This window comes from Prosopis cineraria, unplaced genomic scaffold, assembly GCF_029017545.1.
Source record: "Prosopis cineraria cultivar Desert tree isolate PC_DT_omini unplaced genomic scaffold, ASM2901754v1 PC1, whole genome shotgun sequence".
NCBI classification, from domain to species: domain Eukaryota; kingdom Viridiplantae; phylum Streptophyta; class Magnoliopsida; order Fabales; family Fabaceae; genus Prosopis; species Prosopis cineraria.
In genome coordinates this window covers 28,170,151-28,194,702 of record NW_026555332.1, presented here as the reverse complement: position 1 = coordinate 28,194,702, position 24,552 = coordinate 28,170,151, and the positions used below count along the sequence as shown (strand labels likewise).

The 24,552-nt window shown below is 32.9% G+C and overlaps 1 protein-coding gene across 1 annotated transcript; it reads right to left on the bottom strand.

Annotated features, from left to right (window-relative positions):
- Window positions 1-5,331: 5,331 nt before the first annotated feature.
- On the bottom strand, window positions 5,332-6,844 carry LOC129310669 (phenolic glucoside malonyltransferase 1-like). The gene has a single exon (XM_054952581.1). The coding sequence runs from the start codon at window positions 6,818-6,820 to the stop codon at window positions 5,447-5,449; it is 1,374 nt and encodes a 457-aa protein (XP_054808556.1). The 5' UTR covers window positions 6,821-6,844; the 3' UTR covers window positions 5,332-5,446.
- Window positions 6,845-24,552: the final 17,708 nt, after the last annotated feature.

The following is a 24,552-nucleotide window of genomic DNA, read 5'->3' as shown; positions in this document are numbered from 1 at the left end:
TCGAACATTGTATACGAAAATAGTGCACGTTAAAAGTTCAAATGATACGTGCTATTTGACAGTAAAATTTGATATGTGAGTCATGGCACATGGTGCCACACATGGGACAAAATGAGAATTGGTGGCTTTGTACCATATGCCATAGCATATGTGTCACATGCTGCAACATATGGCTCAATTTGCCTTGACTCAATGTTTTTAATTTGTTCTCTCTTTATGTGCCATATATGCAATCCATATACTTTTGCTAGGCATATATGAGTTTTTTTAAAAAAAATTAAATGGTTTTTGATGAATTTCAATATTTTATTGAATTGATTTATGTTTTTCATGCAATTGGATGTCGTTTCTTTGAATTTATTAGCAAAGATATGATTCAATGGATGATTATGTGTGAAAATGGATATAGAAATGTAATTGAAAATTAGTAGACCAATTCTAGCATTAATTTTAGGTTTTATACATGTAGGGAGGCCCAATTTATGGGCCTCAAAGTGAAAATTTTGAAGTCCAAATCCATGGAAGTAAATTTGAAAAGAAATTTTGCATAGGTCATATTCATTGTAGAGAGAACATGTTTCACTGCAATGAAGCAAAATTTTAGCAAAATACATAGTTTTGATCTTCAGCAAACTTTTAGGGTTTGGAGATCTCATTTTTAACCATTCCTTACTTCTAATAGTTGCAAAATGTCTAAGGAGAGGAAAAAAAGCCAAAAGGGGGCTTAGAAGCTTGAGTTTAATAGGAAATAAAGGGTTTAACTCAAGATTACTTTGATTAAGCATTTCTTCTCCTTCTTCTCTTTACTTTGATGTAAATATTACTTATTTATGCTATCATGAGAGCCATATATGGTTGATTTTCTCTTAATGTAGGGTAGCTATTATAACATCCTAAAACTTCAAATTTGGAAAAAGTTAATTAATTAAGGGATAAATTAGTTAAAAATATGATTAATTTATTTAATTATGTTTTTGGGTTGCTAATTGGATTTTTAGGTCATTTTTGGCCATAAATTGAGATAGGATGAAAGTCAGATCATGTTGGGAGGCATCGAGGAGAGCAAAATCCACTTGTTGCTTGCTACATCATGAGTCGTGGCTTGTGTGGCATGCGCTGCGGTGCACGGCACAGCAGGAAACTTAAAATTTCAGGAATCATCAAAAATTGATAGATTTTAGGGTGGAAAACCTAGAACACGAAGGGGACAACTTTGGGCACTACTAGGGCATCAATTTATGAGCTTTTTGAAGATAATTTGAGCCTCCAAACTCTTGAGTAAGTTTCCTACCCTTCTTCTCTACCTTTTCATCTCATTTTCTATGGGATTTGGAAGAGTGAGAATTTGGTCTGATTAGATTAAGCCAGGAATCAATGTTTTAAAGGTTTCTATTGACTCTAAAGGTTTGATTTAGGCTTATTGATCTTGGATATGTGGTAATATAAAGCTACTTTGTTGTTTAGTAAAAGTTAGATCAAGCCTTAACTTGATCATAGGATTTTGAAGTGTGATAAGTTGAGATATTAAGTTTTATGTTGTGATAGAGTTAGAAGGAGACTTAAAGGGATGATATGAATAAATTATAATCTTGACAAGTCTATTTGTTGAGAATATGAGTGAGAAGTGGGAGAATTGGGAGGTTAATATTAGCTAATGGTGCTTGTGTTAATTGAAAATTAACATATAGTACTTGTTGATGTAGATTGTGGTGTGAGAAGACTTACCTTGCCACATAAAGAAATTTAGTACCATGGGTAACCGTTTTAGTAACAAAAGGGTTGAGATAACTAGATAATTTGCATTATTTATTACCTTGTATAAGTTATTCTCAAGTTTCTTTTCTATGAATTGTTGGGTATATATGTATAAATTCTTTAAAGGTTAACTATTTTAGAAAATGAGTGGAGTATTAGTTTGTGAAATTCTATATTTTTGAAGTAAATGGTAAGATTTGTTATATTTGTTGGGAAAGTTGCTTATGCATGGTCAAGTAAAGATATGTAGTGAAATGTGGCATATTAGAGGGTGGGAGGTCACCCTAGTGGAGATCGTGAAGATTAAGTCCATATGGCATTACTGGCACCTCAGGACACGAAGTACAGCACTTACTCTCCTTAGTGCTCGAAAATGGGTGCGATGTTAGAGACTTATTCTCCTTAGCACCCAAAAGGGTACGGAGTTGGAGATTATGCTCCTTAGCATTCGTAGGATGTGATGTTGGAGTAACGACACCCTAATTACTTGTAATAGGGGAAAATAGTAGTCTAGAAGTGGTTTAGGACACCTTGGTCGGGTAGTCCTACCATGGATGGTGAGCTTGGGAACCATACATGTGGTTTGGTTTTGTGAAATAGCCTACTGGTTCGGTCGAGAGTATTGGAGGACTGGATGGTTAGGGATCATGCATGCAATTTGTGGTGATCTTATATGATGTGATTATGTTACTTATTTTAAGGCTTGTTTAAACTTGGCTTGTTAATCAATAATGTAGATTATCTTAGTTACTAAGATTTTTATCTCACCCTGTGGTTACCATTTTACAGGTTCTACAGTTGAGACTGAGCGAGGGGAGGAATCGGGCAAAGATTTGTAGATTTGCTACATCAAATAGTAATGCCCGATTTTAGTTTGAGTGGTGTATATAAACTTATATGAATGATATTATATGTTGCCAACTAGGAATGCATATCATTGTGATTAGTTGCACTTGTTTCATACTATGTTATTTTGTATTTTAGCCTAATATGGTATATGATGTGAATATATGGGAATTTTTTTGGTGAAGGGCTAAAATACTAATACAAGTGTAAGGAATGTTTTATCTATGTGGTGATAATGTAATTGTAATGTATTATGTAGCAATAGAGGCTAAATAGGGCCTGTAGTGTTGATTGTGCATTTTGGCCATATTGGGTGAAAGGGCCATTGAGTGGCCAAATTTTAGATTTGGTATGTTTTTGTGTGTTTGAATGCTCACTCAAGTATATTTTGGTCTATTGGACTTAGTTCAAGCCTTACAATGGGTTAATGGTATAAGTTATGAGTTTTTGGTACTTTGATGGTTGAAAATTTCTTTGAAAAACTAACTTTTACATTCGATTTTTTAAAATTCTCATATAGTGTCAAACCATAACAAAACTTATACCATTAGTTAGCTTATTGAATAAGCTTCGCGTGGGCACTTGAATCACTCCAATTGGACATCGGATGTGAAAATGGCGCGTGTTCGAAGTTTATCCAGAAAAGTTATCATAATAGCATTGCTATTATAGATAGGTGGGCCACGGCGCATTTCGCACAAGTCATGGCACATGATACAGTGAGCAAACTTGGCTTTCTATACCACATGCCATGGTGCACGGACCACGAGCCACGGCGGATGGACCAAAACACTCAAAAATGACATTTTTGGCTCTGTTTTGAAATGGTTTGCTTCCCAAAAATTTTTTATGCTTCTAATACCTTTATAAATCATTATGTTTCAGCTCAAACTATCAATATGAAGGGTTTTCATGGGATCCCAAATATTTCACAATTATTTTTAAAGGATTATTAGTTTTAACCTTTATATTTATAATGTGAGCTTAAGAGCAATCTTTACTCCTAATTATGATTGTTTGTTATGATTGTGTGGTGAATTTTGGTAATGTTAAGGTGGACATTACATTTTGGTATCAGTTTCTCGGGTTATAAGATCTAGTTGTGGTGATGTGTTTATTGCATTCATTCTTATTAGTTGGCAACTTTATGTACACAACTCTTTCCCTTTGTCTCATTTCCTTTATTTCTCACTAATTCCCCTTTTCCACTTGGTTTCTTCCTTAAAAGGGGAGAAAATGGTTAGAAGAAGTACTCGAAATGCCCATAATTTAACGGAGAATGATGGGCCTATGCCAGAGGTATAGCCAGAGATAACAAGTGGAACAAGAACAAAGGCCCCAGGGTAATGATGCAATTCTTGAAGAATTGCGAGATATGATAAGGAATATTCAGAGAACTGTTCAAGACCACAATGCTCTGCTCTATAATAGAGGTGAGGAGGAACAAAGGAGACAAGAGGAAGCTCATGAGAGCAGATTGGAACCATCTCATGTTTCTAGTAGTAGACCTGGATCATCTGGGACGAGAGTGGATGGAGATGTTAAAGGGATGGCTATTGATCGAGCATAGAGGACTTTTTCTTGGTTTAACCCTCCAACCTTTAATGGAACTATGAAGGAAGGAGAAGCGGAAAAATAGATAAAGAGAGTTGAAACCATCTTTGTGGTGGTACTGTGCTTTACAGAATAGAAGGTGATCATAGCCACAGTGTATCTGGTTAAAGATGCTAAACACTAGTGGAATTTTGCAAGACCAGTAGATGGATGCCAACTAACATGGGAACAATTCAAGGAAATATTCTTTGATCATCATTTTCCTCCAGCATTTAGAGATGAGAAGGAGGCCGAGTTTCATGCATTTCGACAGGGAGATCTTGATGAGGAAGCATTTATCCAGAAGTTTAATTAGCTGTTAAAATTTTCTACTTATCTGAATGAGACCAATGATAGTGAGTGGAAGGCCAGAGGCTTTTGGAAAAGATAAAGCCTGAATATAGACAGCAAATTGCTCTGCTAGGAGTCTCTAAGAAGATGGGTTATGGCCTAAGTAGTTCTGCAGCACTGGGCAAGAAGAGCTTTGTCAAGGTAGACATTACAGCTATGAATTGAATCTTGGACTAGAGTATGGTTGAACTATTAATTTGAGCTTAATGTTAGTTTTATTTACTTAATCTTGTTCTTATTTATCTACTTAATGCTTGGCTATTATTGAGTATGAATTCATGAGTTTAGGTTTTGCCTTGGAAGAGGAAAATCTAGATTAGACTATTAGATTGAGTATTGTGGGATTAGGATTATTTTTAATTTGCAAATAGCGAAGGAATATACCTATTGAACCCAAATAATTACATTAAAGTGAGTTTGTGCCTTTGTGCCTCTTGGATAATTGTTTGAACTGTTTAATAATTATAAAATAAAAAATAGAATTAAAAGTTTTAAATTTGAACTGTTTAGAATCTAAACAGTCCGGATATCATTAGATAATCAGCTTAGTCGTAATGGAGGGATGGCGATGGCTCATACGAGAAAATTAAACCTGATTCCTTCCAGATAACCCGCACAATGTTGTGCAAAGCATATCTTTAGCAGATAGTATAGTTGATCTTATTTAAAAAAAAAAAAAACAGATAGCATAGTTGAATCATGCATGTCTTATTCACTCTCTTAAAATATTTCATTATGCCTTTAATTAATTAATAAATCTTTCAATGGAACTTGATTCTCACAATCTCCAAAGAAAAGGATGGGATTACCAATAGAAGCATTCAACAAAGCAAGCAAAATTACAAGTTTATTTTCTGCTGCAAAAGCACACTACCTCTAAGCAATAATAAGAGAATCATCATCAAGAAGAAAGACCTTTGAGAAAAATAGCAGAAAAAGCTTCCATTACAGTTCCGTTCAACACCAACCCAAACTCAATACCTCCATTGCCATTACCACTTTCTGCAAGAGAAATAGCTCCTGTCCTGTCTATAGAAACAATCTCCACCTTCTTGGGCCTTCCCAATCCAAAATCATTACTGTAAACTTGAAATCGTGGTGATCCTGCAGCTGAAAACATTCTGTAAGTATCAGTCAGTCCAAAAGTTTCCATATCAGATATCCATGTTTCTGCTACGCTTAATATCGCTTCATTATCCAATCTCTTTAAAGCTTCACTTATGGCCTCAAGAGCAGTGATGAACCCATTATCCCCAAGCAAGTTCTTCGTTTCAGCCTCAGCCTTAGCCGCCCCAATACAGTTTCCAAAATATGCAGATGGAATCGGAGGATCCAAACGAGATCTACAATCCGCACTGAATAGGAACATCACTTTTTCGTGTTTTGTTTGTTCTGCTTTGACCAAGCAGTTCAACACATAGGCAAATGTTACTGAGAAGGTTGATATATGAAACTTGTTGTTATTCAGCTTAGACTCTGCAGATTTCTTAAGCTTTTGAATATTCGAAGGAAGTAATTCGAATGTCCCCCTTATTAGCTTCCCTTGATCTGTTTTCTTCAAGTCCCACAACATCAAGCTTCTGTTGTTTGGCCCACCTTGGTTTAACCAAAAATTCGCGAATATCTCAGCAATCCCTGCCGGATCTTTGATCACTGACCTGTCAAAGGATGGCCTCATATTCTCCGGCAAAGATGAAACCGATGACGATTCTCCGAGATTAGAGCAGAGGTAAGCCCATGACTTCATGAACAAAGTTGATGTTTTACCGTCCGCGGTTGCATGATGGGTGGTGATTCCAACAGAGAACCCAGAGTTGGGGAACAGAGTTATTTGCAGACTCATGAGAGAAGCTTTTTCATCAGAAACAGGCAAGTCCGGTACCAGAAGGCGGATTTCCTCGGCTTCTGCGAAGTCTGACCCAGAAAGAAGGTAGAAATCGGCGTTCGATTCTGCAACGGTGAGTGAGACGCCGTCTCCGGGAACGTAGCGGATGGAGGGTTTCCGAGAGTGAGGTGGCCATAAGATGTTGCCGGCGAGAGGAAGAAAGTGGTGGAGACTGTGAGAGAGAGAAAGTTTGAGTTTTGGAAGAAGGGAATGGAAGAAAGAGGAAGGTGGGTGGGGGAATTCGTAGAAGAAAAGACGCTCGACAGGCGGAAATCTCATCCACAGTACGTCAAAAAAGGTGAGCGGCAGAGAGGTTTCCGATGCGGCGGCTTCCCCTGGCGGCGCCACTCGGCCAGCTTCAAGAACTTCCATTGATTCTGGTTTCGCCATTAGGTGAAGGAAAGAGCGGGTACCAAATCTGTTGTGCTTCTCTGCAATCTTCCAGCATACTCCCTTAAATGTTTGAAAGTATAAAATATTTTTAATTTTTTAATTATTATTTTTTTTAAATACCATAATTTTATATTTATTATGAGTTATTTAATAAAAATAAATATAAAAAATATGATTAATTTAAAAATCAGTAACTACTTTATTAGATGATAAAATTTAATTAAAAAATATTTTATATTTTTAAACGAAGAGAATATATAATAATTATTAATGTTATACGCTTGGTAAAAGTAGGTTTTGAAATAAAAATAATTTTAGACGAAAATATATTTTATATAAAAAATCATATAATCTTTATTTTTTTAATAATTAATTAATTATTTATTTTTGTCATTTATTAAAGTTATTTTAATTTAACAAAAAAATTAACTGATATGGGAGGATTAGAATATTATAATATACTCTCTCAGTTAAAAAATTTAAGGCATTTTTTAAAAAGATGAATGTTTAAAAATATGAAGTATTTTTAGTTTTTCGAGGTGTAATCATTATTTTTTTCAAGAGTGCCCCTATTGATAATGACTTTATATTTATTTTAGAGTGTTTTATAGGAGTACATATGAAAAGATAGGGTTGATTGAAAAGTAGGTAACTATTTTCTTGAATGGTGATATTCTGTTAAAAATACCTTATATTTTTAAACAGAAGGAGTAATATATATCCCAGGGATACTTTTATTTTTCAAAAAAGTAAAATATATGTCTAGAATATGTATGTATTTACTTATAAGAAATTATAAAAATATAATTTTAATTTAAAAAATATTCAAACTAGTGTATTTATATTTTCTTTTGAATACTAATATAATACCAAGCAAAATATATTGTTTGTATTTTTATGTAGGTTTTTTTTCCTCTAAAAGTCATGTACTATGATATTTTTATTTGACCTAAAAGTATGTGATTTTTTACTCTCTCTCTCTCTCTCTCTCTTTTGCCACAGTAATTTTTTACATGAATTCATGTTTGTGATTAAAATTTAGGCAAAATTACGAATAGGTTTTATATAGTATACTTATTTATAAATAAAGTTTGTAAAATTCAAAAACTGTAATCAAGTTTTGTGAAACTTAAGTGTAAATTATGATTGGAGTATAATGACAATATTGCCCCCTATTAATTTGATTTTTACTTGCAATCCTAAATTTACAATTTATAAGTAAAAATTCATAATTTACAAGTTAAATTTCTTATTTAACTTTTGATATAATATAGAGTCTTTATAAAATTAATTATATTTTCTTAAGCTATAATTATATGGTGAATTATGAGTTTTACATCTTAATTAGATCAATTATAGCCTTAAGTATACATAATTAACTTTATAGAGACTCCACATAAGTTGCAGTTGTAAATAAAAACTAGATTAATTTGGGCAATATTGTCTTTATACCTCAATTATAAATAACAATTGTAGTTTTTAAATTTTATGGGACTCATTGGTAAATAAGTTTACTGTGTGGGATTTTTTCATGATTTTATTTAAATTTATGTGATTATTTCTTTCATTTAAAAATATAAAGTATTTTCAATCGAATCATATTTGTCAATAAATTAGCTAATTGACTTCAAAGTAAAACTATTTTTCTATAACTACCCTAATTTAATAAGGTATTTAACTTACAAGTAAATATAAAATGATTTATTTATTAAAGATATTTTTAAAATATTAAAAATATATTGTATTTTTAGTATCCAACCTTTAAAAAAATATTTTAGATTTTTTAATCAATGGAGTGTTCAAATATTTCTTAGAAAAGTCACGCTTTCTTCACGGGCAGGAAATGAACTCGACCTCTGAAGACAACAAAAACAAAGAAAAATAAACTTTGAACAAGAATTGGTTTTTTGGCAAACACTTTGAACAAGAATCCAAGCACGACTTTAAGGCATAGCTATTGTGCCATTCGGGTTCGGCCATCTTCCAATTCCTTTTTATTTCTTTCCAATTTTCCAACTTTGAACAAGAACGTTGGTGAAACGAAATCATGTCTCTATTATAAGATATTTTCAATTTTATAATTGGAATCAAGAGATAAGAGTAAACTCATTAAATATATTAAAATGAAAAACATTTCTAACTTCATACATATTAAAATAAGGGAGAGAGATTTGCACAACATGCAATGAGTCAAAAATTAAATTTTGGGGCAAACTTAGAAATGGTAATAAGTAAACATCAATATGCCTTACTCTCCCTACTCCTGTATATAAGGTGTTTTTAAATCAATCTTACATACTAGTATAAATTTATTATTTTGATCAAAAAATAATAAAAATTTATTATTTAGTTAGAAAGCATATAAAACCACATAGTTTTCCAGCTTTGTCACTATAATGTCACAATTAATATCATGGTAGTGGATAATAAAGCACACACTTAATATCTACTTCCCTTTTAAAGACAATGGCAAAATTTTCTAGTTATTCAAAAATATTATAACACTCCTTATATTTAATAATAAAATAAGCTTTTATAAAACACCATATATGGGATGGAGGGAGTAAATTAAGGGCCTAGGAATTTTTCTAAAATGTGCCCAATAATTAGTACAAGAAAAACATAATTTTCTCTCAAAAAAATTTTGAGAGAAAACAATTAAAATTTGAGAGAAAAATACTTTCTCTCATATTTTCTCTCATGGAAACCTATAGAATTTGAAAAACATTCAAAATAAGATGTAAAAAGGAAATTTTCACACAATAAGGCATGTTTGTTGCGACTAACAATGCATCCACTATGGCTAACAACATTGAGGCTATCTGTTGTTGTGAAGCTTGTAACATCCTGATTTCTATATGGAAAATTAATTGAGAAAAGTGTAGATAATTATGATTTAATTGAGGATTTAATGGTTGAATTATGTATGATTAAGGTTTGTTGTGGTTAATTAATTGTTTACTTGCTTAATTATGATTAAAATTGGGTCTAGGATCATGTATGAGGGTTATTTAAGGTTCAAATTAGGTCTTAGGTTGGATTAGGGTCTAAAGTATTGGACTTAAGTGAAGATCCATGAATTGTATAGTTTGCCACGGTGAAGAAGGCATTTGTTGTAACCCTCCCTCATATCCTTCAATATATGAGAAGATTAACATAATTACTACTTAAACACACCAATTAGTAATCAAAGAACCTATTTAAAAAGCTTTGGCCAAAAATTTATTTGTAAAATCATCAAAACCATACCATATCAGAGCATTGTACAACAAAAGACAAGAAGTTGCATTCATAACATTCATTGCATCCCCTAAAAACCATGAAATCATATTGGAAATTAAGGGCCATGCATTGTGGAGTGTAGTACATGCGCGGCGACATGTGGTATAGAGCCACATGCCTAACTTTTTGTGTTATACGTCGCGATGTGAGACACCATGCATTGTAGCACACTAGTTCAAAATTTCTGCTATCATTTTAACAGTAAAATGATGAATTCTAGCGTGTGTCATTTTCACATACGACATTCGATTGGAGTGATTCAAATATCCATACAAAGCTTATCGTATAAGCTAGCTAATGAGATAGGTTTGGGCATGATATAACGGTCTGATCAAAATTTAAACACTCGAGTATAAATATTTTTCAAAAAATTTACGCACCTAAGTGTTCAAATCGATCCCTTTCTCTCATTAGGCCACACAAGGCCTTGAACTAAGTCAAAATTAAACACAAAATATCACATATACACATAGATATCAAAATTTAACCCCTCAACCTTTTATAAAACAACACACTTTTACACATCTTGGCCAACTTGGCCATTTTTCTCAACACATTCACATAAAATCACAACCATAACATATTTACTACTCAATCTTAACCCCAATTACTCATTTCATCATAATTTCACATGTGGACTTAAGATTCACTAACCTTTGCAACATTTTCAACACATACACATCTAATTCTTACCCCTTTGATTCAATTTACCACATATATATACAATTGGGCTAAAATTTCACAAAATTACAACTCAAAACATGCATGCAACCCGATGGAAACTTATATAAATATATATGCTTAAGTGATCAATACATTACACAAACTCGAAAGGTTTTAATAACTATGGCACCACTATATTAGTCCAGACTCTCTTCCTTCGTCCTGATCACGCTCTGTCTTGTAAAATGTAACTACAGGGGTGAAATAAAAATCTTAATAACAGAATAACTTACTCCTATTAACTATCACATGAAACTATATGAAAGTAAATCATAATATAACATTCAAATCTTATTAATATAGCATTTATATCACATATCTCATTTCAAATCACATCATATAATATATTTCACCACTTTTCTAACATAAGCATTCCATAACATCCCATAGCATGATCAATACTGACCAAACCTCCAAATTACCTTAAAATGAAACCATAGACTCGCCTTAGACTAATATACCACCTCATTGGCCCTGAGCTCACCTTTAGTGGTAGAATTACCTACTCAAAGGTTTTCTACTCACTTCTAGACTATGGTTTCTTCCAATACACACAGTGGGGTGTCATTGATTCCAATACCATATCATACACACATTAAGGAGTTTGATATCTCTAACACCATACCTCAACAAGCACTAAGGAGATCTTTTCCAACATTGCACCATAAAAAAGCACTAAGGAGGTATACTTGTCTAACACCACACCTTGTCAAGTATTAAGAAGAATATGCCATATAATCTTATCACCATCTCTCTACTCGGGTGAACTCCTACCCCTATGATTATACTTTCTAAACCATTTAAGGTTCCTCATCACCACTTTACATGTTTTCTCATTCATAACACACACACACACACACACACACATCAACCATATGAAATCACATTTTTCAATCCTTTTATCCAATCAAAAAGTCATTTCATACAACATTCATAAAATGTCATAAATCATGGTTAGTTGAAAACCATTTCATACACTACATAGCATACTCACGCATAGTTACAATAATAGTTAAACAAAGGAGGTTATTTAGTTACCTCAACCCTTATGTCACTAAAAAGGTTACTAGTGGATTTCAATCACCATTACATCTTCTCAAACTTCCTTTCTTAACTCACTCGCTAAATATGCCAATCTAAACATATTTTGCACATTTTAGTTATTTTGTCCAATTTGACCAAAAATACATTTTCACTATTTATGGCTATGTTCAGCTGTAAATTCTTTTCCATTTATCCATTCTAGGTTCATTACTATTCGATTACTATTTTATACCGCCTCAACAAGTCTTATTTCACTCAAATCAAAATTTCACCCTAAAGTCTCTCTCTTTTAAGGCCAAATTAAGCCTATGAGTACAAAGCTCTATCGTTTAGCTCTAAACTAGTCACAAAACTCTAATTTAACTCTTGAGAACCTTTTTATTACTGTTAGGCAATAATCAAACCCCTTAAATTCCACCAATTCAATTTCTCTATAACTCATATTCAGAGAAATTTGTGTATAATGGAAGGTAAGGATTATTAGTAGCTTACCTGCTAAGTTATTGATTAGAAGCACCTTCTTATAACCTGAAATGGCTTTCCCTTCTTCTCTCATTGCTTTTGTGTGTTTTAGATTTCTCCTTTATGAAATCTCTAAGATTTCATAACTTAAGAAGTCACTTTCTGGTCCATGTGCCACAGCATATGCAGCATAAGCCGCGGCACGTGGCATAGTGAGAATAATTCTCACCATGCATACTTGCTTCGATCTGAAATGCAATCCTTCTACCCGTATTTGTTCATTTAACATCCCTTTGAGTCAAATCACCAACTAATCATTCAAATCTCTAATCCCACACTAATTACCACTTTACCCTTGATTAATAGCTAATTATAGGATTAAGAAATTCAGAATGTTACATTTGTCACAATGAATAGCTAAAGATCAAACTTAAAAAGTGTATTTGCAAAACATATGCAAGAGAGTGTTTTTGGAGTATTTTGATGTGATTTTTCAGTGCTCTGCAAGGTCATTAAGGCATGGATTTAAGCTTTCAAATTGCTAAGGTAACTAATGTAATCCCTCTCTTACCCTTTAATCTTCACTTTGAGCTAGCTTTATGTAGGAGTAATGGAAGGGTTTTATGATAAATTTAGTTTCTAGCTAATAGGTATAGATCCTAAGATTGTTTTGAGGTTGTTGAGTGTTATATATATATATAGAAATCCCTTGATCATCTTCACCGGCACTAGTCCTAGATAGACTAGGTTTACTATTGAAACCATGAGATGGTTCCATTTTACTCTCGTGAGCTTCCTTCGCTCTCCTTTGCTCCTCCTCATGACCTCTAGTATAGAGTAAAGCATCAAGGTCTTGTATAGTTCATTGGATAGCAATCATCGTATCTCACAACTCTTTACCCCTAGTTATACATCTCGTATAGGCCTGTCATTCTTTAGCAAATTGCTGGGTGGATCATTGGCATTTTAATTTCTTTACACCACTTTCTCCCCTTTTAAGGAAGAAACTAACCAGAGAAAAGAGATTAAAACATAGAGAAATATAGGAGACAAAGAGAAAAAGATGTGTACATATGGTTTCTAACTTATATGATGGAATGCAAAAAACCAAATCACAACATACCAGATCTCAAAAATTGAGAAATCAATACCAAACTATAATGTCTACCTTGATATCACCACAAATCACTATAAAAATAATTAGATAATACTGAGCATACGTAAGCCACAAAGTAAACTTAGACAAGTTTAAGAAACAAATTAAACAAATTATTTGAAAATTTATTGGATCCCATAAAACTTTTTAAAATTATCATTTGAGCTCAAACTTAATGTTTAAAAATTGTAAAGGCAGTATGGAAACCATATAAAACTTAGACCATAAGAAACTAAGGCCAACATATCATCTTGGCTGAAATAGAGCATTGTGTCATGGCGTAGGGCACATGCACTGTAGCTTGTGGCATAAGGATCACACTCCTTTGCCTATGCTATGGAACATGGTGTGGTAAGCATGCGTTGTGATGCATATGATTGATCATGATAGCATAAAACTGTTATGATAGCTTTTTCAAGTAAACTTTTGGTGTACGATAATTTCACATCTAACATCTAATCAAAGTGATTCAAATACCAACAAGAAGCTCATTTGATTATCTATCGAATGGCATTAGTTTGGTTTCAATCTAATGGTTCATTCAAAATTTGGATACTCGAGTGCATAAACTTTGTTTTAAATGATTTTTCTTACATATAAGTACCTAAATTCACACCTAATGCTATTAGTGACTTTTGAGCCTTGAATCAAGTTCAACGGACTTGTTAACACCTAATTGACCATACAATGTCATAATACAACTATAAACTTAAGATTTAGCCATCTTGGCCCCTGAATTTCAATAGGGCCGTTTCCTATAACCATATACAAACACCATTGATGGCTAAATCATCACAACACCAATCACATACACACAAAATGCTTAATTCACCACATAAAGATAATATCATAATTTATATACATTATTAGTATGGTTTACATTATCCATGCACTTGTACTAGTATTTTAGCCTTTCACCATAAAAATCATCACATATTCACAACATATACATATTTAGGCTAAAATGTGATATGCCTATAATATCATACAAGTGGAACCATCGTAATGACATGCATTATTAGTTGGCAACCCAAAGTACTCTATATTTACAAACATGTACACAAGCTCAAAATAAACTTAGGCATTACATAATATAGCTTAGGAGCTAATCTTTGCCCGGATCTTTCCCTTGATCCCTACGAGAATCAACACCTATAAAATAGTAACTATAAGTGAGATAATAATCTCAGTAATTAAGATAATTTACATTATCAATTAACATGCCAAGTCATAAACAAGTAATAAAATATGTATAAACACATTTATAAATACAAGTATTATCACCATAATATATTGCATGATCACTACCTATTTGATCCTCCAATACTCCTGACTAAATGTGTAAGCTATTTCACAGGAGCAAATCATGAGTCTAGTCCTAAGTTCACCATCCATAATAAGTCTACATAGCTAAGGATTCCTAACCCACTTTTAGACTATAGGTTCCCCTTTTTATAAGTAATAAGGGTGTCGTTACTCCTATGCTGCATTCTGCTAATGTTAAAGAGCGTAATCTCTAACATTGCACTCTTTTACGGTAATAAGAAAAGTAATTCTCTAATAACACACCCTTTCAGGTACTAAGAAGAAGATAAGATGCACCTGGCATCTCGAGGTGTTAGCGATGCCATATGGACTTTATCTCTACTAAAGTGAACTCCTACCTATTCTAACATGTCACATTTCACCATGTATTACTACCAGACTATACACATAACATTCTATAAATATTATGCTCATTTGTGCCACACTTTCAACTATATTCATCACCAATTTAGCCTTTTAATAGACTTATACAAATAATAACTATCCTTTTCCTTTATTTTAAAATTATAAAATTTTACTAACTAATACTTTATATTTTTTAAGATACTCTTCTTTTGCAAAACCTATACATACATATATTTGACCACTAATAAATACAATCTACTTGTGAATAACTTTTACAAGCTAATAAATAATGTAAATTATCCAATTACCTTGGTCATTTTATTGCAAAAAGGGTTACTCATAATACTAAATGTAAGATCCTAAAATTTAAATTTGAGGAAAAACTAATTATTAATTAAAGGATAAATTAGTAATTAGTATATTAATATGATAATTAGGGTTTTGGATGGTAAATTAAGGTTTTGACTTCTTGGGTTGTTGAATTGATAGGATCACATGAGAAAATGAAGGCTTGAAGTGAAGAGTGTGAGCACGGTGATATTTTTTTCCATTATGCCACGTGCCATAACATACACTTCATGTGCCACAATGTATGACATAAAAAAATGATTAAGATGTAATTAGCTCATAGACCAGAGAACAAAAAAGGGAAAAGAGGCACGAAGAAAGGAGAAGTGAGGGAGCTGTGCTAGAGTAAGGAATATTGAATCCTTGGGAAATATTTTTGACCTGTCACTTGTTGGATAAGTTTCATACCACCTTACTATTCTATACTAATTTCTCTTAGTTTAAGTTGTAGAGAAATTGAATTAGGGAGTTTTAAGGGAACGCTTTTGTAACAAAAAGACTCCTTAAAGTTAAATTAAAGCTTTACGACTGATTTAAAAGTTAATGTTAAGATTTGAAGCTATAAGGTTAATTTAGCCTAATTTAATATGTTAAAAAGGGTGGAAGTTTAGTAAAAAGTATAATAAGGCTACTAGAAATGATAAGAAGAGTTAATAGAATGGTAAGGACCTAAGATGGTTAAGTGAGAGTGTTTGGATGCTTAGTATGACAATTAGTATTTTTAATCCATTCAGCAATTGACTTATAGTGTTAATTTGTGTAGATTAGCTTGATTTGCATGTTGTTTAGCAAAAAAGAAGTTAAAGATTTGAGTAACACCACGGGTAACCTTTCTAAAGTGCAGAAGGGTTGAGGTAACTAGATAATTTATTATGTCTATTAATTGGTTTATTTGTTTATAAATAAATATAAATGTGATTTATGATTGTAATCATCATTATGTTTGAATTTGCATGTCTTAACAAGTTTTAGCATCAAAAGAATTTAGTTATAAATTGAAATGATTTTAAAATGCTTCTTTTAAGTAAGTTATTGTACAAAAGTGTGAGAATGTGACTATATAGGTACAAATATGGCATGATCATTTTAGGGAGTGAGAGTTCACCCTAAATGTATAGAGATATGTGTGAAAACAAAATTCATAGGGTCAGGTTGGCACCATAGGACATCCGGTGCAGTATTATATTTGAGACTATTATCATGGGACATCCGGCAATCTAGCAACTCCCTAGTGCAAGTGGGGCTACAATTAGGAGTCAATGACACCCATATTGTATGTGTATGTATGTGTGTGTTTGTGTGTGTGTGAAAGGGGGAATGCATAGTTTAAAACTGGGTTAGAATACCTTTGGTTATGTGTTTCTACCACTAAAGGTGTGCTCGATCAATGTTATGAGATTGGTTTAAGAGAGCATATAGGTTCAGTCAGGGAGCATAGAGGTTTGGTGGTTACCATTTTATAGGATTTGATGTCGAGAGTTCCCAACAAGAAGATTCACATCAAGAGTAATGATACTACTGATAGCCCAAGAGTGAGTGTAATAAACTTGAATCTATAATTTTTGTTGTGTATAAGTTGCCAGAGGATTGCATAAATATGAGATGTCTAATACACTTGTGTAATATATGAAACTTATCCCTAGGTGTGTATTCATGTGATATGTGGTGTTTTCTGTAATCAAAGGCTAAGATATGGTGTCAAATGCATGCATGTTTGTTTAATATGAAAGTGTGTGAAGTTTAGCCGAGAGTGTATAAATGTGTATAAATGTGATTTTGCCTAGGTGTGTGTGTGGGGCCAATTTGAGGGCCAAACTTGTGTATAAGTATGATATTAATTGTGTGAATGGTTAATCAGGTGTGTAATCCCATTGATCGTGGTCAAGGTCTTAAAAGTGGCTAATGACATATGGTTTGAGATTGGGTTGCTCAGTTGAGTAAAAATGACTTAAAATGATCATTTTGAATTTGGGTGTCTAACTTTCAAATAAAATATTAGATTGAAATGAAATTAATAGCATTAGCTAGTTTTTGAAATAAGCTTTGTGTGGGCAATTAAATAACCCCAATCGAACATTGTATACGAAAATAGTGCACGTTAAAAGTTCAAATGATACGTGCTATTTGACAGTAAAATTTGATATGTGAGTCATGGCACATGGTGCCACACATGGGACAAAATGAGAATTGGTGGCTTTGTACCATATGCCATAGCATATGTGTCACATGCTGCAACATATGGCTCAATTTGCCTTGACTCAATGTTTTTAATTTGTTCTCTCTTTATGTGCCATATATGCAATCCATATACTTTTGCTAGGCATATATGAGTTTTTTTAAAAAAAATTAAATGGTTTTTGATGAATTTCAATATTTTATTGAATTGATTTATGTTTTTCATGCAATTGGATGTCGTTTCTTTGAATTTATTAGCAAAGATATGATTCAATGGATGATTATGTGTGAAAATGGATATAGAAATGTAATTGAAAATTAGTAGACCAATTCTAGCATTAATTTTAGGTTTTATACATGTAGGGAGGCCCAATTTATGGGCCTCAAAGTGAAAATTTTGAAGTCCAAATCCATGGAAGTAAATTTGAAAAGAAATTTTGCATAGGTCATATTCATTGTAGAGAGAACATGTTTCACTGCAATGAAGCAAAATTTTAGCAAAATACATAGTTTTGATCTTCAGCAAACTTTTAGGGTTTGGAGATCTCATTTTTAACCATTCCTTACTTCTAATAGTTGCAAAATGTCTAAGGAGAGGAAAAAAAGCCAAAAGGGGGCTTAGAAGCTTGAGTTTAATAGGAAATAAAGGGTTTAACTCAAGATTACTTTGATTAAGCATTTCTTCTCCTTCTTCTCTTTACTTTGATGTAAATATTACTTATTTATGCTATCATGAGAGCCATATATGGTTGATTTTCTCTTAATGTAGGGTAGCTATTATAACATCCTAAAACTTCAAATTTGGAAAAAGTTAATTAATTAAGGGATAAATTAGTTAAAAATATGATTAATTTATTTAATTATGTTTTTGGGTTGCTAATTGGATTTTTAGGTCATTTTTGGCCATAAATTGAGATAGGATGAAAGTCAGATCATGTTGGGAGGCATCGAGGAGAGCAAAATCCACTTGTTGCTTGCTACATCATGAGTCGTGGCTTGTGTGGCATGCGCTGCGGTGCACGGCACAGCAGGAAACTTAAAATTTCAGGAATCATCAAAAATTGATAGATTTTAGGGTGGAAAACCTAGAACACGAAGGGGACAACTTTGGGCACTACTAGGGCATCAATTTATGAGCTTTTTGAAGATAATTTGAGCCTCCAAACTCTTGAGTAAGTTTCCTACCCTTCTTCTCTACCTTTTCATCTCATTTTCTATGGGATTTGGAAGAGTGAGAATTTGGTCTGATTAGATTAAGCCAGGAATCAATGTTTTAAAGGTTTCTATTGACTCTAAAGGTTTGATTTAGGCTTATTGATCTTGGATATGTGGTAATATAAAGCTACTTTGTTGTTTAGTAAAAGTTAGATCAAGCCTTAACTTGATCATAGGATTTTGAAGTGTGATAAGTTGAGATATTAAGTTTTATGTTGTGATAGAGTTAGAAGGAGACTTAAAGGGATGATATGAATAAATTATAATCTTGACAAGTCTATTTGTTGAGAATATGAGTGAGAAGTGGGAGAATTGGGAGGTTAATATTAGCTAATGGTGCTTGTGTTAATTGAAAATTAACATATAGTACTTGTTGATGTAGATTGTGGTGTGAGAAGACTTACCTTGCCACATAAAGAAATTTAGTACCATGGGTAACCGTTTTAGTAACAAAAGGGTTGAGATAACTAGATAATTTGCATTATTTATTACCTTGTATAAGTTATTCTCAAGTTTCTTTTCTATGAATTGTTGGGTATATATGTATAAATTCTTTAAAGGTTAACTATTTTAGAAAATGAGTGGAGTATTAGTTTGTGAAATTCTATATTTTTGAAGTAAATGGTAAGATTTGTTATATTTGTTGGGAAAGTTGCTTATGCATGGTCAAGTAAAGATATGTAGTGAAATGTGGCATATTAGAGGGTGGGAGGTCACCCTAGTGGAGATCGTGAAGATTAAGTCCATATGGCATTACTGGCACCTCAGGACACGAAGTACAGCACTTACTCTCCTTAGTGCTCGAAAATGGGTGCGATGTTAGAGACTTATTCTCCTTAGCACCCAAAAGGGTACGGAGTTGGAGATTATGCTCCTTAGCATTCGTAGGATGTGATGTTGGAGTAACGACACCCTAATTACTTGTAATAGGGGAAAATAGTAGTCTAGAAGTGGTTTAGGACACCTTGGTCGGGTAGTCCTACCATGGATGGTGAGCTTGGGAACCATACATGTGGTTTGGTTTTGTGAAATAGCCTACTGGTTCGGTCGAGAGTATTGGAGGACTGGATGGTTAGGGATCATGCATGCAATTTGTGGTGATCTTATATGATGTGATTATGTTACTTATTTTAAGGCTTGTTTAAACTTGGCTTGTTAATCAATAATGTAGATTATCTTAGTTACTAAGATTTTTATCTCACCCTGTGGTTACCATTTTACAGGTTCTACAGTTGAGACTGAGCGAGGGGAGGAATCGGGCAAAGATTTGTAGATTTGCTACATCAAATAGTAATGCCCGATTTTAGTTTGAGTGGTGTATATAAACTTATATGAATGATATTATATGTTGCCAACTAGGAATGCATATCATTGTGATTAGTTGCACTTGTTTCATACTATGTTATTTTGTATTTTAGCCTAATATGGTATATGATGTGAATATATGGGAATTTTTTTGGTGAAGGGCTAAAATACTAATACAAGTGTAAGGAATGTTTTATCTATGTGGTGATAATGTAATTGTAATGTATTATGTAGCAATAGAGGCTAAATAGGGCCTGTAGTGTTGATTGTGCATTTTGGCCATATTGGGTGAAAGGGCCATTGAGTGGCCAAATTTTAGATTTGGTATGTTTTTGTGTGTTTGAATGCTCACTCAAGTATATTTTGGTCTATTGGACTTAGTTCAAGCCTTACAATGGGTTAATGGTATAAGTTATGAGTTTTTGGTACTTTGATGGTTGAAAATTTCTTTGAAAAACTAACTTTTACATTCGATTTTTTAAAATTCTCATATAGTGTCAAACCATAACAAAACTTATACCATTAGTTAGCTTATTGAATAAGCTTCGCGTGGGCACTTGAATCACTCCAATTGGACATCGGATGTGAAAATGGCGCGTGTTCGAAGTTTATCCAGAAAAGTTATCATAATAGCATTGCTATTATAGATAGGTGGGCCACGGCGCATTTCGCACAAGTCATGGCACATGATACAGTGAGCAAACTTGGCTTTCTATACCACATGCCATGGTGCACGGACCACGAGCCACGGCGGATGGACCAAAACACTCAAAAATGACATTTTTGGCTCTGTTTTGAAATGGTTTGCTTCCCAAAAATTTTTTATGCTTCTAATACCTTTATAAATCATTATGTTTCAGCTCAAACTATCAATATGAAGGGTTTTCATGGGATCCCAAATATTTCACAATTATTTTTAAAGGATTATTAGTTTTAACCTTTATATTTATAATGTGAGCTTAAGAGCAATCTTTACTCCTAATTATGATTGTTTGTTATGATTGTGTGGTGAATTTTGGTAATGTTAAGGTGGACATTACATTTTGGTATCAGTTTCTCGGGTTATAAGATCTAGTTGTGGTGATGTGTTTATTGCATTCATTCTTATTAGTTGGCAACTTTATGTACACAACTCTTTCCCTTTGTCTCATTTCCTTTATTTCTCACTAATTCCCCTTTTCCACTTGGTTTCTTCCTTAAAAGGGGAGAAAATGGTTAGAAGAAGTACTCGAAATGCCCATAATTTAACGGAGAATGATGGGCCTATGCCAGAGGTATAGCCAGAGATAACAAGTGGAACAAGAACAAAGGCCCCAGGGTAATGATGCAATTCTTGAAGAATTGCGAGATATGATAAGGAATATTCAGAGAACTGTTCAAGACCACAATGCTCTGCTCTATAATAGAGGTGAGGAGGAACAAAGGAGACAAGAGGAAGCTCATGAGAGCAGATTGGAACCATCTCATGTTTCTAGTAGTAGACCTGGATCATCTGGGACGAGAGTGGATGGAGATGTTAAAGGGATGGCTATTGATCGAGCATAGAGGACTTTTTCTTGGTTTAACCCTCCAACCTTTAATGGAACTATGAAGGAAGGAGAAGCGGAAAAATAGATAAAGAGAGTTGAAACCATCTTTGTGGTGGTACTGTGCTTTACAGAATAGAAGGTGATCATAGCCACAGTGTATCTGGTTAAAGATGCTAAACACTAGTGGAATTTTGCAAGACCAGTAGATGGATGCCAACTAACATGGGAACAATTCAAGGAAATATTCTTTGATCATCATTTTCCTCCAGCATTTAGAGATGAGAAGGAGGCCGAGTTTCATGCATTTCGACAGGGAGATCTTGATGAGGAAGCATTTATCCAGAAGTTTAATTAGCTGTTAAAATTTTCTACTTATCTGAATGAGACCAATGATAGTGAGTGGAAGGCCAGAGGCTTTTGGAAAAGATAAAGCCTGAATATAGACAGCAAATTGCTCTGCTAGGAGTCTCTAAGAAGATGGGTTATGGCCTAAGTAGTTCTGCAGCACTGGGCAAGAAGAGCTTTGTCAAGGTAGACATTACAGCTATGAATTGAATCTTGGACTAGAGTATGGTTGAACTATTAATTTGAGCTTAATGTTAGTTTTATTTACTTAATCTTGTTCTTATTTATCTACTTAATGCTTGGCTATTATTGAGTATGAATTCATGAGTTTAGGTTTTGCCTTGGAAGAGGAAAATCTAGATTAGACTATTAGATTGAGTATTGTGGGATTAGGATTATTTTTAATTTGCAAATAGCGAAGGAATATACCTATTGAACCCAAATAATTACATTAAAGTGAGTTTGTGCCTTTGTGCCTCTTGGATAATTGTGTTAGGAATAGCATATTAATTCAAGTGAGGGGTATAATTAATCAAAAGATAATTATTCCTATTAATACTCTAGATTAACAAATTAATATTAAGTGAATTTATTCAAGCAATTATATGCTCTATGAATTGAAGAAGGGATTAATCATCTTAAGTTGCCTTGATTATTTAAGTTGTTGGAACTTTAGTTTTAGTACATTTTTATAATTTTGTTTTTTATTTTGTATTATCAAATCTAAATTTTGCTTTTCTTAACTTAAATGAAAATGGAGAATTTATTGCCTAGTAACTATTTTACTTGATTTCTCATGGGATCGACTTCGACACTCTAACATATTGTGTATTGACTAGTACACTTGTAAAATTTGTTACATATTTGTGTGCATCAGTTTTCCAAAAGATTTTATGGTAATCCCATTCTTTTTATGATAATTGGTTTTTTATGAAAATATATACCAGTTGTGGAATGGTGTGTTGCATTGTAATGTCATGAAGGGCATTACGCTAAATCTCCTCTATCACCTCTTGAACCTTTAATGAGCTCCCACCCACCTCAATCTACAATAATTGGTATCATATGTTAATTTTTAAACTTAACATAAATATCCTTTAACTAAAGTTCACCCCAATTTCACCCTTTCAATCTATGACTCTCTTAGTTGAGCTAGTGCAAATTTCATTTCAAAATTCTCAAGTCAAATTCTAGTTCAAGTCATCATTTTCATTATAATTTTTATCATTTCACAATTCAACCCCACTTACATTATGTTTCAAAAAGCATAAAACACATAATTTATAATATAAAACACATATTTACAAGTTAACAAAACTTACAATTATCTAAACAAGAAAGGTAAAAGAAATAGTTTGGGAAAATTTCTTTAAACCCCTTGACCAAACTTATTTAAAGTCAATCCCCATAAAATTATAAAACATTAGTTCAGTCCTTGTGGGTCCCATTTAAGCAAAATTGAAATTAAGTTTTCAAGGGAAATGATGCATATTACCCAAATTCTCTACATTAGTTGTTTATTTTCTATATAACAGTTATTATTATTATTTTTACATGAGTTGTCCATACACTTAATTTCACTTGTTTATATCATAGTGGTTTTATGCTGTTAATGAGAGCTACAAATTTCACCTATGTTAGTTGTTCATTTTCCTTTTACTAGTTATTCATATGCCTAGCTTTACTTGTTTTTATTCATAATAGTGTTATGTTGTTAATGAGAGTTAAAAATTTCCCTTACATTAGTTGTTCATTTTCTATACATCAATTGTTCATGTTCCCTATGTTAGTCATTTTTATTCGAGAGGATTGCTTTTATTTGTGTCATTTCCTTCAAAAACTTAATTTCAATTTAGCCTAAATGGGACCCGCAAAGATTGAACTGATGTTTCAAAATTTTATGGAGTTGATTGTAAATAAGTTTGGTCGGGGGTGTTTAATGAATTTTTTTTAAATAGTTTGTCATGGTCACCTCAAATCTTTGGGTTATCAAAGGTTAGCCCTCAATAACATGCTTCTTGACCTTAACTTCGAGCTCAAATTGGTGAATGATTCCAACCAATAACATGCTTTTTGACCTTAACTTTGAGCTTAAATTGGTGAACAATTCCAACATAAATTTCCAACAATAATTCACATATTTTTAACTATCTCTACTTAACATCAAATTCCCATTCTACATTTTCTTCACCATATAATCATTTAAGAACATATATTGGCTTAAATAAATTTCCATTAGCTTAACTAAAATCAATTTATCACTCAACGACCTAGATCATCATTTTTCTCTCTATGTTTCATCCAAACCCATTCATAAAAATTTAAAAAATTAACAAACGTAGGTTTAAAAACCTAAAACAGCTACCATTAGTTCCTATAAGACTATTGGATCCGGCCAAAACCCACACAAGGCTGAAATTATCATCTTCCAACTTAAAACATAGCTCCAAAATCATGTAAAGAGGGAGGGAGAT